At 35.7% G+C, this 15,593-nt stretch overlaps 1 protein-coding gene across 1 annotated transcript in view; it reads left to right on the forward strand.

Annotated features, from left to right (window-relative positions):
- Nucleotides 1–12,586, forward strand: part of LOC118747114 (monocarboxylate transporter 13) — a 48,950-nt gene extending 36,364 nt beyond the window's left edge. The window contains exons 4-5 of the mRNA XM_036481108.1: nucleotides 11,935–12,055; nucleotides 12,126–12,586. Coding sequence (XP_036337001.1) covers nucleotides 11,935–12,055; nucleotides 12,126–12,357 — 353 coding nt within the window. The 3' untranslated portion in view covers nucleotides 12,358–12,586. The remainder of the gene's footprint in view (nucleotides 1–11,934; nucleotides 12,056–12,125) is intronic.
- The last annotated feature ends 3,007 nt before the right edge of the window (nucleotides 12,587–15,593 follow it).

The following is a 15,593-nucleotide window of genomic DNA, read 5'->3' on the forward strand; positions in this document are numbered from 1 at the left end:
TCTGAAGTTTTTCGCTGATGCATAAAATAATTTTTTCATTTTTTGTCAGTGCCTTGAGATCTGCACGATTCTTCCATTTACAAAAATTAAGTCTCAGATTAAAAAGCTTGACCTGTGGACAATAGAAGGTTTATTTTTTTGTAAAGAGTTGCCACCTGTTAAAAAATTATATTAAAATGTTTTTAAAAGTTAAGTTATTAAGAGATGGCTATCAATCGAAATGTGTATTAACTACATGTAGCGTAAAAAATGGTAAATTTTAATGGAATGAATAAAAAATATATGTAAAAATAGGTTATTTTTTATTATTTTATTAAATAGTACAGGCTTTTAGCTTTCAAAAGAAGAAATAAAAACCTGCTAATTTTTTGCACTTTCTGACGTTTTTCGCTGATTTTTTCATTTTTTGTCAGTGCCTTGAGATCTGCACGATTCGTTCCATTTACAAAAATTAAGTCTCAGATTAAAAAGCTTGACCTGTGGACAATAGAAGGTTTATTTTTTTGTAAAGAGTTGCCACCTGTTAAAAAATTATATTAAAATGTTTTTAAAAGTTAAATGAATTATTAAGAGATGGCTATCAATCGAAATGTGTATTAACTACATGTAGCGTGTTGCCACCTGTTTAAAAAACCAATTCCACTTGAATTAAAGAAACTAGGTAATTTAAATAGATAGGTATCAGCATAAGGGAGTCAGACAAAAGAGGTCTAAGAAGGTTTTAGCTTAAAAATATTACGATTAGGGTTGCCACCTGTTTGTAAAGTCGAATTTAGTTAAAATAAAATAATAATTAAGTCAAACCATAGGATTACGCCATCGCATTTGTTCTTTTAGTACAAATACATACATTGTCAATCAGTGATTTGTTCTGATTACATTCCTTTAAATTACTGGACTCTAAAATTAACTCAAGAATATTTTTACTCTCCATTTATTTCTTGCGAAATATGTCAAATTTTTTCATTTGTCTTATACTCATATTGATATACATATTTCAGTTACCTTATTCCCTTAACTAAAGTGAATTTGATTTTTTAAACATGTGGCAACCCTTCTACGTGTCAGTTAGACGTAAAGTATTTTCAAAACTAGTTCAATTGATACCCATATTTTAATATCTAATTCATTTAACTTATTGAATAATATTAATAAAATTTGTAACAGGTGGCAACCCTTTTCAAAAATAAAAAACTTTACTGCACATCTACAGGCCAAGCCCTGTCATTTCACACCTCACTTTTGAAAATAGAACGAACTATATGTACATACATATGTAAAAGCCACAATAACCCAAATTTTCAACTTCAAACTGCATTTACAGTGAAATTATGTAAGTTATCCAAAAACCAATTGCGTATTCAATTTTACCAATAAGCGAATTTTCATTTAAATCCGTCCATAATTCTATTTTTGCCCACATTTCATATGGAAGGGAAGCACTGTGCGTCGTAACGATGTTGTTTCAAGTTTACCCAAACGAATTCGCCAGAGCGACGTCGCACAGTGTTTCGACTATATGGAGGCAGGTGGAAATAATAGTACACCTGCGCCGATTTCACTGAAACATGAAATGTGCTCTAGTTTTACTTAGAAATAGAGAATTATGAAATTTTGTAAAGCTGGAATAATTGCCACGCCCTCTACTCTTGTGGGCGGAAACATTAAATCTCATCCGATTTCGATCAAATTTAGTTTGTAGTCTTTATTTTATTAGAAAAACCTAAATATAAGAAATGGGGAAGATTGGATCACTATAATGTCCAAAACTCACAAAAAATGTGGGCCCAGTCATTAAATGTGATGGAATTTTGGGTGATTTTTGTTTCCTGCTTTCCACTCTCAGAAAACAAAAGTTATACTATAAAATGACTTAGGTGTAAATACTCGCTTTTTTCCCAATATCTGGTGAGATTTTTTCATTGTTCGAAAAATTCTTTTCGCCAAATTATGCAAAAAGAAGCTGAAAATCAAAAATTAAGAAAATCAAAAATTACATATATGAATTTGCAAACTACATAAAATTCTCTAAAACATTCGTCTAATTTCAAGACCTGACGGACCGGTACTTACACTTTTTTTACTAATAATCTTTAGCATCTACATTTCAAAGTAAATTTTTTGGTAAGAAAATGGGAAAATACCAAAAAAATTATAAATACTCACCTTAATATTCCACGACATTTAAATAATTGATTACAGTTTAAAAAGAAACACTTTCTTTAATGCGTTAATCGCCAACGGCACCTAAACTGATTAGTCGGTATCGCGCCCATTCCCGTATTTTTTTTTGAAATGTATTATTCGGGAAGAAAGGGGGTGAGTAAATAATGTAAAAGTTGGTATTTATGACTTTTACTTTTCCCTCTCTAAGTCTAACCGGTTTTTTTTATCAACTGTCACCATGACTTTTTTCTACCTGTCTCCATATAGTCGAAACACTGTGCGTCGTAATGACGTCGATTCGAACTCGTCTTCGCCCTGTGGCAAATTGGGATTGTAAACCATTTGCGTTCACTATTTTTTTAATAAATTCGGTCTGAAAAATTCACTTTTTTGTGAATATCGGAGTGAGTTATATGCAAATATACTGTGAATGGCGTAGCCGGAGTTCTATGCACAAGAAATATTGAATACCATTGACAACACAAAGGTGTTCTGCAGAAAAATACTGTTGATCAAGTTTACATTTCCGTTGTCAAAATGCTAATTTTAGACCATTTTCCAATGGTTCCCCAGGGGTATTTGGAAGCTTCGAGGGATCAGGTGTGACTTTTTACAAAGTGTGAAAATTACGCTCAAAAATCCTCTCTCATGGGCGCAATCTTGTATTCTATCATTCTTGTTCAATAATATACTTTTGTAATATACCACATATTGACAAGTTTTAACAAATATTTGTTTGTTATTTAATTTTAGTTATTTTTCATAAAAACAATATTAAAATTTTAAACTTTGTGCAATACCGGGTGGCGGAATTGAAATGTCTGTTTTTAAAAATAACATAGCTTTGTTGTTTTTGCTTTTTTATTATTATATTTTATAAAATGTTAGAGATCATATTTGATTTTATCCTCAAATCACTCCATTGGAATTAGGAATGTTAGTCCCGGGATCGCGGACTTTTAAGGTGTTGAAAATCCCGGGATTCTTGGCCAGTAATCCCGGGATTTTCGGAATTTGTAATTTGCACTAATAGCAATAATAGAAACTCCTTTTCTTGACCAGTATTGGCAATATTTCTTTTTTTATTTAATAATTAATATTTATTTATAAGTGTGTAGCTCATTCTACATATAACACCGCGCGATAGTAAATTTTAAATACAAATATCAATATATTCGCGAAACCATGGGCCAAATATAGTAAAACTGCGTTTTTAGTTTTTCGCTCTGACGTCAGTAATTCAAAAATGATTTAAAAAATTCAGAGAAATGTGCTTAGAGAAGAAGTATGGGTATAAAATTAACGAGGAAATCCTGTAGAATTTAAGCAGATTCAAGTTTCTAGTGCAGAAGGGGTGGTAAATATTGAAAATGTCATTTTAAAATTTTATCCCTGAAATTTCGCAAAATTTGTTTTTGAAAAAATTATATACTAAGGGCTTATATCAACTCGATAACATCATCGAATTTCGTTCTTCTAACTTTGTCAGCTTAAAACTTACCTATTCGTCGTTGTGAATCCAAAAAATTTAAACTTTTTAAATTCTAAAGAAATTTCCTGTTGGATTTGTTACCCATATTTTTATTCTACATTGCATTGAATTTTTTTAATATTTTTTGGAATTAATCATATCTTTGAACTTACGAAGTTCTTCAAAATAAATCCTGCGGTCAGAGAAAAAAAATAAAAACGCAACTTAAAATAAAGAAGTAGGTTTCAAACCCATTTATTTATTATTTATTTCATAGTAGGAGAGCTTCTCAACCAATATAAGCAATTTTTTCGATTCAAGTTGTTGAAAAGTAATGAAGATCTAAATCCCGGGACTAATCCCGGGTTTGTGACAACGTCATCCCGAAAATACCGGGATCGGAAAAAAGCCGAAAAATTAGCATCTCTAATTGGAATGTAACCGCCTTGTGCTTTGACAACGAGTTCAAGCCTTTTCCGAAATGCCTGGCAAGCTGCACGAATGATGTCCTCATCTATTCAGTTCCATTCTCTGGTCAAAGAGTTTGTCAGCGCATCGATTGTTGAGTGTGTCTTAGCACATGCTTTGACCTGTAAAATTTTCCAAATTCCATAATCCAGAGGATTGAAATCCGGCGATAATTACGGCCACTGTTCGTGATTAATGAATGAAATAATGTTTTCTTAAGCCAATTTTGCGTACCTCTGGATTTAAGTGATGGTGTCGAGTCCTGCTGAAATGTCCAGCGCTCCTAACCAAATTGATTGCTGATTTTTTTCACCTTGCTCCGGCCCATTGGAAAAAATAAGCGGAGAATGGCCTTTTTCAGTGAATGCGGCCCACACCATAATTTGGTCGACACCTTGGCGTCGAGTGACTCTCAATTCGTCAGAATGGTCACAGGAACGTATTTGTAACCAAACACAAGCATTTTGTTTGTTCACGAACAGCTCCACACAAAATGTTTTCCCGTCAGAAAGTACTAATTTTGGCAATTTGCCACAATCTTAAAAGCAAATCAGCTTTTTTGATCGCTCCAGTCCCTTTTTTCCTGCAATGTTGTTAATTCTTAAGACACTGTTTTTTTTGAAAGGATCAGATCGGAAGTTTTTGCTAAATGGTAGTAATTTTGCAAAAGACGCTTCAATTGCGCCATCCGGTATATAAAAAATGAACGTACAGCATGGTACGCAGTATTTACCACGAGAACTTCAAAGCATAGAACGACTGACAGAACATCTTGTTAATGAGGAGAGCCTCATTAGTTCACGTACAAGTTCCAAAAGTTGTTCAAACGCTGCTTACGCAGTAAATGAGAGCAAAAGCAAAAATAGCACCAGTGTGTCAAATCAAGAACGAAGCGGGAAGTGCAACTTCTGTAATAAATCGCACCAGTGTGTCAAATCAAAAACGAAGCGGGAAGTGCAACTTCTGTAATAAATCGGGTCATTGGTCAAGATAATGCAGAACACGTCAGGAAGATCAACGAAACAAGGGAGAAAGAAAAAGTAAACATCATGCACTGTCACTTCAAAACGAAAGTAACAACAACGGACGACAAGCAGAACAAACAACTGAAAATGCATATCTATTTAAAGTAAACATCAAAAAACTCCAAAAGGAGTTGTTCATGAATCTTCGACCTGAATTGTCCGAAAGTGTACACGTAAGAGTGGGCGATGGCCGGCGTTTAAAGGTAGAGGGCACAGGAGATATCAAACTACAAGGCAAGTCAAATGTGGTTTATATCATGAAAAATGTGTTACTTGTGCCACATCTCGATAAAAATCTTATCTCCATTTCACGAGCCACCGAGAGGAGTACACGAGTAGTTTTTGAGTCAGGTGGCACGCATGTTTATTTTATAAAAGGCAACGTTATAGCTGAAGGCAGGAATGAAAACCGACTATACCGTATGAATGTGAAGTCAGCGCCGACGTCATCAGTCAATGTTGTGACAACAGAGTCTTTATCATTATGGCACGAGCGTCTTGGACACGTAAATTATAAAACGCTTCGTGAGATATGTGAACATAAGGTAGTGAGGGACTTAAACATTTCGAATGTCAAAAGAGAGCAACAATTCTGTGAGGCCCGTGCGTACGGTAAGCAACATAGAAATTCCTTTCCCAAATGTGGTGCTAAACGCGCTGAGAAGTAGAGATGTCAAACTATCGATAGTCAGACCATCGATAGTTTTGCTAGTTTTCAGAAAAACTATCAATATTCACGATAGTCTCGAAAAAACAAAACTTCGATAGCACTATCGATAGCGCTAAATCAGTTCGGTTGCTTTGTTTTTACAGGATCATAGTGAAATAAATATTATCTTATAAAAGTTATAATCATTCAAAATTAAGTAAATGCTTAGCCAAAATACTTCTCCTTTTAGAAAGTTCAAAAACAAACACAAGTTATACAAACAAAACAGGATTTAGGATTAACATATGTATGTATTTTGGCCTAAATACGTGCATGTTTAAATATGACGTCGGCATCACACTTAAAAAACAAAATTTGTAGTTCAAATTAAAAAATTCAAATAATTGGTAGAGATATCGATATTTTTGATAGTATAAGAAAAAACTATCAATGAGTATTGATAGTCTAAAAAAATTGAAACTATCGATACTTTCGATAGTGCCATTGATAAATTGACAACTCTACTGATAAGCCCAGTGACACTTTTCATATGGACCTTTGTGGCAAAATGAGTAGCCCATCAATTGGCGGTTTCAACTACTTTCTCCTCTTAAAAGACGATTACTCGCGATACTGTTTTGTTTACTTTTTAAAAAACAAAACTGATGTTCTAAACCAGAGGTTGCCAAACTTATTTTTCTCGTAGACCCTTTTCAAAACTTTACTGGTTTCCGTGGACCCCCTGATGCCCATTTCTAACATATTCCCAAAGCTGATCAAAAAATGTGAAGATTCAGAGACTAAATTAGGATTGGCAAAAATAAAAATAAAATATTTTCTTGTGTTCTATTTATTAAAAATAATGTGATCACACACTTGCAAGTTTTAAAAACTAGAGCTCGTAAAGCCATGAAAGAACTATCTCGCTCTGAGGAGTTATATTTTTTAAGAGCACTAAGTAAACTCCTGACATGGTCGGCTCACTCATGAACTTGCCATATAGTTCATTTATTTGATGGCATACATATTTTATTTTACCGCTCCGAGTTTTAAAGTGATGCGAAAAATATTCGTCACTCGCATATTTAAAACATAAAACTTTGAAAAACAAAACTGCAAAGCTTTTTATGCCATACTTCAAATTCAGAAACAAAAAAGAGACCGCATCTAGATAAGTCGATGGTAAACAAACAAGCAAGCAAGAAACTCTAGAAGTGTTCCACCGTCTCATCCTATTCAAAGCAGGATGGGCAAATGGAGTTGTAATTTACGCCTATCACAGTCAGGTGTTTGTGCCACGTGAAGGGACCAGTCAGCAGTCCCATCTTCTCAGTGAGAGGAAAAAACTAGACAGACCTTCTGAGATTGAAGGCAACATGAGTTTTGCCCACCTGCATCCACTCGATGGCTTCCAGTCATCGATAAGCGAAGTAGCCACCCAGTTTCTGATGGTTGCTTCGATGGTCGAAGTGGGGAGTGCTATAACTGGTTGCGGATCGAGGAATGCCTGGTCTAAGCCAACTCTGGCCAAAGGGTCAAATGTCTCATTTCCAGGCACTCCCGAGTGACCCAGAGTAAAGCAACCTCGTTATGTTTAGCAACATAATTTAGTCGGACATGCGTTGCCGAACTAGTTTGGAAGTACTTAGAAAAAGGGCTGGCCAATGCATTAGGTGCAGCTTGGCTGTACCAGTAGACACGTAAACTCCTTTAACCCCACCTATTTTCCACCATGTAGTCTATGGCTTTGGGGATTGCAAATACCTCAGCTTGGAAGACAGAAGCATCTTCCCTAAAAGAAAAAGTGAAACTTATCCCCATTAACTTCGAAATATACTCCAGATCCTGACCCTGAGTCAGTTTTGGAGCCATCAGTGAAGATTCGACAATGTACGATTCGACAAGGCACGTGGGCTCAGTGCGGGAAGTAAACCATAATTCCCCCTCAGGGAACTCTCTCTACAATCTCTTCAACAAAGGTAATGGTGGCGTACTATCCTGTAGAATTGAAAAGACACAAGTGCTGAAATATCTGCCGCCGGCAATTGCCGCATCGCCTCACTCATTGTTATACCAACATCCGTTTCTTTTTATTCTGCAGATGGCATTTAAGGCTTCTCCACGTATGATGACACAAAGTGACGGTAAGCTCACCAGTGCGTCAAGAGCACTATACACCACTCAAAAAAATTAAAGTTAAATAAATAAGCCATAAATAAGCAACCATTTTGGCTCTTTATTATCGAAACCAAATGAATTTTCGTGGACCCCACTTACAACTACATGGGCCCCATATATTTTTTTCACGCCAACGGAGACCCCCGTCGAGTCTCCCGTGGAACCCTGGGGGTCTACGTGGACCACTTTGGGAATTACTGTTCTAAACAAACTGATGCAGTTTCTGGCGGATGTGCAAGCGGACGGGCATAGAATAAAGCGTATACGGTCTGACGGTGGCCTTGAATTTTGCAATGAGGAAGTAAATCGTTTGCTGTTAGAAAACAAAAGGTTCTTTCCCGTACGCAACGCGGGATCCCGCGGGTGCCCAAGATAGCCCAGAAATCATTCCCGTACACAACAAAATGGGTAATAGAGAGTAAAAATTGGAACGTATTGGATCGTAAGTGTCTTCTTCTTCCTGCCCAAAACAGCCCGGACTTTTTCTCTGGGTAAAAATGGATAAAGCGTCAAAGTGCATATCAGCTGTTTTGTGTTTACATGTTGCCTGTTTCTAGTGATGTGCTGAGTCAATACTTTTAAGTATTGATCGATATTCGGTACCGATTTAAAAAGTATCCAATACTCTCAAAACTCGGTACCGAAACATTTAGGTTTCGAATAAAAGCGCACATAGGTCAAAAATATGAAAAAAACGGTTCGCCTATAAAAACCCGAACGTAGGAGCCAATACAGCTTTTCATACGGATTCAGAAGAAAGAACCTAAAATAAAGCATGAGGTAACCACCCCAAGAGCGCCTGAGCTAAACGGGTTTATAGAGCGACAAAACAGAACTGTTGTGGAGAGTGCGAAATCAATGCTTCATAGCAGACAATTATCATTATACTTGTGGGCTGATGTAACGCATACTGCAGTTACCGTAAAAAATAGAACGGCTTCTGATGTAATTGGTGGGTGTACTCCATATGAGAAATGGTATGGCAAAAGCCGTCTATAGGACATATACGCGTTTTTGGCTGCGATGCATACATCCATATTCCCAAAGAGCAGCGTACAAAGTGGGACAAGAATTCGATAAAAGGCATTTTAGTCGGTTATAACGAAGGTAGCAAGGCGTACAGAGTTTTCGATTCAACTAACAGAAGAGTGCTTATTCGACGTGATGTCATATTCAACGAAAAACGTACTGTAGTCAATGAATTTTACGAAACTAAACAACGCAGCAATGAAGGCACTGAGACACCAGTGGAAGAAATGGAGGACTCACAAACGCAGACTAATTTGCAATGATCACGCAGTCCCTATGTATTAAGAAGCGCATCAAAAGCACAAAAAGCGGCTGAAGGAACTGTTGCTGAATTCAAGCGATGATTCTGACAAGTGGACGGAGGCGATAAATGAGTAAATTTAGTCTCTTCAGAAAACAAAACATGGGTTTTGGTTCCATGAACAAGCGAAAGGCATGTTATTACCAATCGCTGGGTTTTTAAAAAGAAATTCAATTCGCTTGGCGAAGTCGAAAAATATAAAGCTCGTTTAGTCGTAAAGGGATGCTCTCAAACACAAAGTGTTGACTACGGAGAAATCAACGCACCCGTCGTCAGGTATGAATCTGTCAGGGCGGTACTTAGTATAGTTGCAACGCAGGGTATGAAAATGATATAGTTTGACATTAAAACGGATTTTCTGCACGGCAACTTAGATGAAACTATTTACACGGAACAACCAAAAGGGTTCAGTCGAAACGATCGCGTATGTTTACTAAAGATAAGCTTGTATGGTTTGAAACAAGCATCACGCCAATGGAATATACGAATTGTACAGTTTCTAGTAGATTTCGGTTTTGAACAATCATGGACTGATTTATGTGTTTTACTTACACAGCAAACAACGATATAGTATACCTGGTACTATATGTCGATGACGGGCTAATATGCGGCAATAATTCCAGCGTAGTTAAAAAATTACTACATAAATTGCGCATTGAATTTGAAATAACTCAACGCAAAGCCGAATTTTTCGTAGGTTTTCAGGTTGACAAAAAAAAGAAAACACTGAAATTATTTCAACGCGTCTACGCTGAAAACAGCTTGGAGCGCTTTTCCAAAGATGACGCAGATGGTTTTGACAGTAAGAATGTTCCATACCGCGAAGCGATAGGGTCACTTATGTATTTAATGATTTGTACCACGCCTGACATCACTTATATCGTTGGCGTACTAAGAAGATATTTAGAGAAACCTGCACTGTCACACTGGCACACCTTGCCAGTTTTAAAATATCTAAAAGGTACTTTGGATTATGGTATACCCTTTCATTTGAACTCCAAATCGTTACAGCTTGAGATGTATTCTGACGCTGATTGGGGTGAAGACCCAGATACAAGGCGTAGTATCACAGATTGGGCAGCATTTTGAAATGGTGGACCAATTGCTTGGAGCTCACGAAAGCAAACGGTGACTGCAACTTCCACAACTGAAGCGGAGTTTGTTGTTCTTTGTAGTGCAGCAAAAGGAGCAAAATCTTTAAGACGATTAATGTTTGACTGTGGACATGAACAGCATATTCCAACTCCACTGTTTTCGGATAATCAACGCGCGATAACTTTGGTCAGGAGTACTCAGTCGGCGAAGCGTACAAAGCAGATCGATGTACAGTATTTCTACACTTGTGATTTGCAAAACCAGCGGGAAATTGATGTAAAATATTTGGAGACGAGTAACCAATTGGCTGATGTTTTTACTAAGGCTTTAAGCAAAGATAAATTCATGTATTTAGCTCAAGCTTTTGTACATTACTAAACGGAATTTAATTTCAGAAAGAGAGAGGGGGTGTTGAGCAATCACTTTCTTTATTAAATATGGCAACCTTATCGTGGTTACTTTTGACGTTAACTATGGTGTAATTTTTCACTTTGGTTTTTCTCTTCCGCCCTTTTTCTTTCCTTTTCCTTCCTTTTGAGCCCTCACTTGATTAGACGTATTCTACATTGTACATTACATATTTTTAATAAAATCTTTCTACACGCAAAAGTTTCTATATACAGGAGTGTGCTCTGGTGAAGTCCAAGACCTTGCCTTGGACCCGGTGTGCATCCACAGGCCTTAGGCATCCCCAACTAAGGATTATTTGCAGTGGTGGGTGCGGTTTGCATCCGCTTTGTACCTCCTTTGTAACTTTCTCCACTCTATGAAATCTCGTTGGTGCCGAGGCTTTAATCCAGGCGAAGGGGCTGGACACGACACGACAAATATGAGTAACTACTAAATTTTGTCTTAGGCGCCTAATAAAAACTTGTTTTCGAACATTCACACTAAATAAGACAGTAATATCCCTCCTCTAGTTTTATATTCAGTCTTTTGAATTATGTTTACTTTTATTTTTTTAGTATCATATCATATCTTTGATCAAATATTTGAAGAAATAAAACATCCTTCTTGTATTACGAACAAATGCGTGTCCGAATTTTTTCATACCTTAAACTGTTTTGACCGTCTACAGACGTCGAAATGTTTTTACACCTAGCTTACGTATTTTCACAGGTAAATTGAAACTGAGTTTGAAACATTACTCAGAGTTGCCTAGTTACCAACATCTAAAATTACGGGTGATTTAAAATCATTATTTAAAAAAAACGGTTAGAGGGTTATGACTAGTTTGCAACTACATATGTATATTTACATATTGCGCAATGAACTCTCCATTCAAGAATTTTGAACTTTTATTCTTTGTCCGTGGTATGCATGTTTGTAAGTAGATATGTATGTATCAGTGTAATTTGCCTTTCCAAATCCAATCAATATTTACTCTAGTACAGATAAGCGGGCATAAAATATAACACCACACCTACGTAATTTATGCAAAGTAGTTGAGCAAACAAACAAATTTACATACACATGTGTATCTTTATTTGGTGTGATAATTAGCGCGATGAGAAATTGAAAGTACCATTATTTTGCTTCTGTTTCGTTTTAGCGTTTATAAATGTTTTCAACTTCAGAGATATAGCCTGCGCCACGACTGTGATGGGCTTCTTGCGCACGTGGATCCATGTGCCGCTGCCGCTTGTCTTCGCTGAGTATTTGCCAAACGACAGGTGAGACTACAGATGAATCAAGAAAAAAGAGGTGAATTAGTCCGCTGATATCTTTTAAATGCATTCATAGATTCGCCACCGGATACGGCTTGTTTATGTTCCTACAAGGCAATATAACGTTCGCCATTGGACCTCTGGTGGGATATTTGCACGATCAGACAAGAAATTACGTTCTCACATTTCATTGCCTAAACTTTTTTATGGCACTTTGTTTTGTACCCTGGGTTCTGGAATTAGTGTGCGTTAAGTTTCGAAGAAAGAAAACTCTTGGCAGCGGAAAAAAGGTTAATTGCGGGATATAACTATACATACATACATACATACATACCTACATATTATAGTATGTCATTTCATTAACAAATAAATTCAATAAGGTACACAGACGTATGTGGTACACCCATATTCTTGCCAGACCTCCGTATAAAATGAATAGGAATGCAGAGTTATTTACATAATTTGCTAAGTTGATAAGTAAAAGTGATTAATTAAAAAATATAATTATGGAGAATGTCCTGAATGTAATAATATAAAGAAAAGAATACCCAAATTCATAAAAAATAAGAAAGACTTTAACTGCTTTATAAATAAGTAGGTTTATCGATGATTGTGGTTAATTTTTTCGACATCGATTTTTTAAATTGATATATCGACATCGAAAATATATCGCAACCTTAATTCACACTGAATACTTACATATATATGCATATATTTACTTATGTATATGAAAACAAAGAAACTAGCAAAAATAAGGAGATTTCTATGAAGATCGGAAAGCGACATACACAGCCTACAAATTATGTATCGCGTGCAGAGAGGTCCACTCGTGGGAAATTTCCCCCATTTGCAAGGAATTTCGGTTTAGGTGGCAATCGGGGATTGGACAATTTTTGGGGAGAATTGGGTATGTTATGTTGATAACTTAAAGTAACCAAATTAGACGAATATGTCAATTTTTAACCATTTGTTTGTATTTGGAGCGACTTTTTTCCATTTAAATCGAAATATCTCCAGAACAAGAGTTTTCTCAGATATAAGCTATGTATATACATACTAAATGAAAGCTAAGGTTTTGGGCTAGACTTAAGGAAACCTAGAATAAAATCGAGTTACCAAATTTTTTAGTTTTGGGGCGATAACGTTAGGACACATCTATTTATATTTCGTAAGCGCAAAATACAGCGTTAGATAGCTTGTCTCAAGACCCTTCTACTGATATCCACATCAATGGTATGGAATGCGTAATGCGGCCTCAGGCATATGAATCGAAACATCCTAGAACAAAACCTTCTTATTTTTTTGGACTTTAATTCCTGACAGTTTGAAAAAAATTTAATGAAGGAACGTAGGTCTGATATTGTTTTCAGATAATTAAAGCTAAAGTTGATTACTTATAGTAAATTCTGGGTAAATTCATTTGAAATAATTCTTGAATTAATGAATGCAGGTTAATTAACTAATTTAAAGAATGTCACCAAATAAATACTATATTTAATTATACAAATATGGGTACAACTTATATTTTCAAAAGATGTCAGATTCTAACCCCTTCATATGTATGCGGGTCATTTCAGCATGCTACTGTGGCTACTTTTGTCATTCGCGCGAACTTCCGTGCACTGTGATAAAAACAAAAACTATTACGTGACCGCAAAGTTCGCCAACAATCGCTAACTGTGAAATGATTTCTGCATTTGCCGCAGTTAGACAACTTCGTAACAGTTGCATATTCGTCTATTGCATATAAAAAAAAATTAAATACACCCCAGAAAAATTATTTTTAAGCAGATAACCTGATAACCAGGCAAGCATGAGTAACCATATTGTTTAGGCGGATTCATCGTTTTAGTTCACAACTTTTAACTTTCCTTCCACGTGCTTGTTGTTGCGTTTCTCTCTTTAAATGAAATTACCAGCTGCTATATGTCTGTATGTACATATGTATGTTTATACTAAACGTGAGCAAAATAATTTTGCTTGCATTGTCTTCTGTTCGTTTTTCACTGTAAGTTGAATTATTTTAATAATTATTGCAAAATTTTATACAGACAAGACTAAAAAGTAGAAAACAAATAAAATAAAATAAAAAAAAAAAACTTTTTAATATACAACGCTATTATAAATGGACTAAAAATTAGAAAATAATATTTCTCAGACCCATAGAATTTGTTTTGATAACATTTTGTTTTGAAATTTTAGCAAAAGTCATTATAAACCATTTACGAGATTGAAAATGTAAAGCGTGGGGCGCATGTAATAGACATGAATTGATATGAAGGGTAATATATGACCGCTTAAAATCGATCTCACATTTGTACTTTCTCTGTAGAAATTTTAGGTCTATGTTATGTAGTTTGACTATTGACAATTAAATCTAATGCTTTGTATTGCATGCGCCCACTTTTTTCGTTTGCAATCTCATAAATGGTTTATAATGACTTTTGCTAAAATTTCAAAATCAATAGTTTTGGAAAAAATTTCTATGGGACTGAGAAATATTATTTTCTAATTTTTAGTCCATTTATAAAAGCGTTGTATGTTAAAAAGTTGTTTATTTTTTATTTTATTAAGTTTTTTATATTTTTATTTCAGTCAAATGAACAATAAATTCTTATTGACTGTGAGGAAAGGATTATAGCTATTTAAAGGAATTATGTAATATGGTACGAACTGCTCCACAGGATAGGGACAAATCAAGATTCAGAATGCTATTTAAGTCCGTTAGGGTTCTCATTACCGAGGCGTTCTTGGCGTAGTAAGATTTTGCTTACCCAATGTAAAATAGAGTTACACGCCTTAGACTTCGCCTAGGGATATTAAATTGTAGTCTTTCCAAGAGGTTAGGACAATCAACTGATCCATTTACGATATTGGACGCAAAGGTGGAAGCGAGGAAGAAGAATCAACTACTGAAGGGTTTAATATCCAAAGGCAGACAGCACGATTCATATGAAGGAGTCGGTTCCGTAAAATTTAGAGAGCGTAAGGCAAATTTTATGAATGTTTTCTGGACTCGTTCTATGCGGCTTATATATAAAGAATGGTATGGTCTCCAGATGAAAGATGCATAGCCGATGCATAAAGAATCTTCAACGTGTAAGGATCATAAAAAAGTACTGTTATGACGAATAAATGCTGATATTGTATACGATTTTGAAGCAGTATAGTTAACGTGAGTTGAGAAACTCAATTTCGTATCAAAATAGACACCTAAATCCTTAAACTCAGAAACCGAAATGAGAAGCAACCTTGAGGTGTAGTAGCGCGTAGGAAACGGACCAAATTTTCGGGTGTATGTGGAGTGAGAACACTTTCTAACATTCAGAAATAGGTGATTCTGGATGCACCAAGCTTGTCAAGGTCCACTTGAAGCGCAATGGAATCATTCGAGTTTTTAATTACAGAGTATATCTTGAGGTCATTAACATATAGAAGAAACTTAGATGTTTGGAAGCAGAAACTGATATCGTTGACGAATAAAATAAACTGCAAAGGGAAGCGAACGCTGCCTTGAGGAACGCCTGATTTCGCTACAAACGGT

The sequence above is a fragment of the Rhagoletis pomonella genome, unplaced genomic scaffold (genome assembly GCF_013731165.1).
Source record: "Rhagoletis pomonella isolate Grant_MI unplaced genomic scaffold, Rhpom_1.0 Rhpom_scaffold_00001, whole genome shotgun sequence".
Taxonomy (NCBI): domain Eukaryota; kingdom Metazoa; phylum Arthropoda; class Insecta; order Diptera; family Tephritidae; genus Rhagoletis; species Rhagoletis pomonella.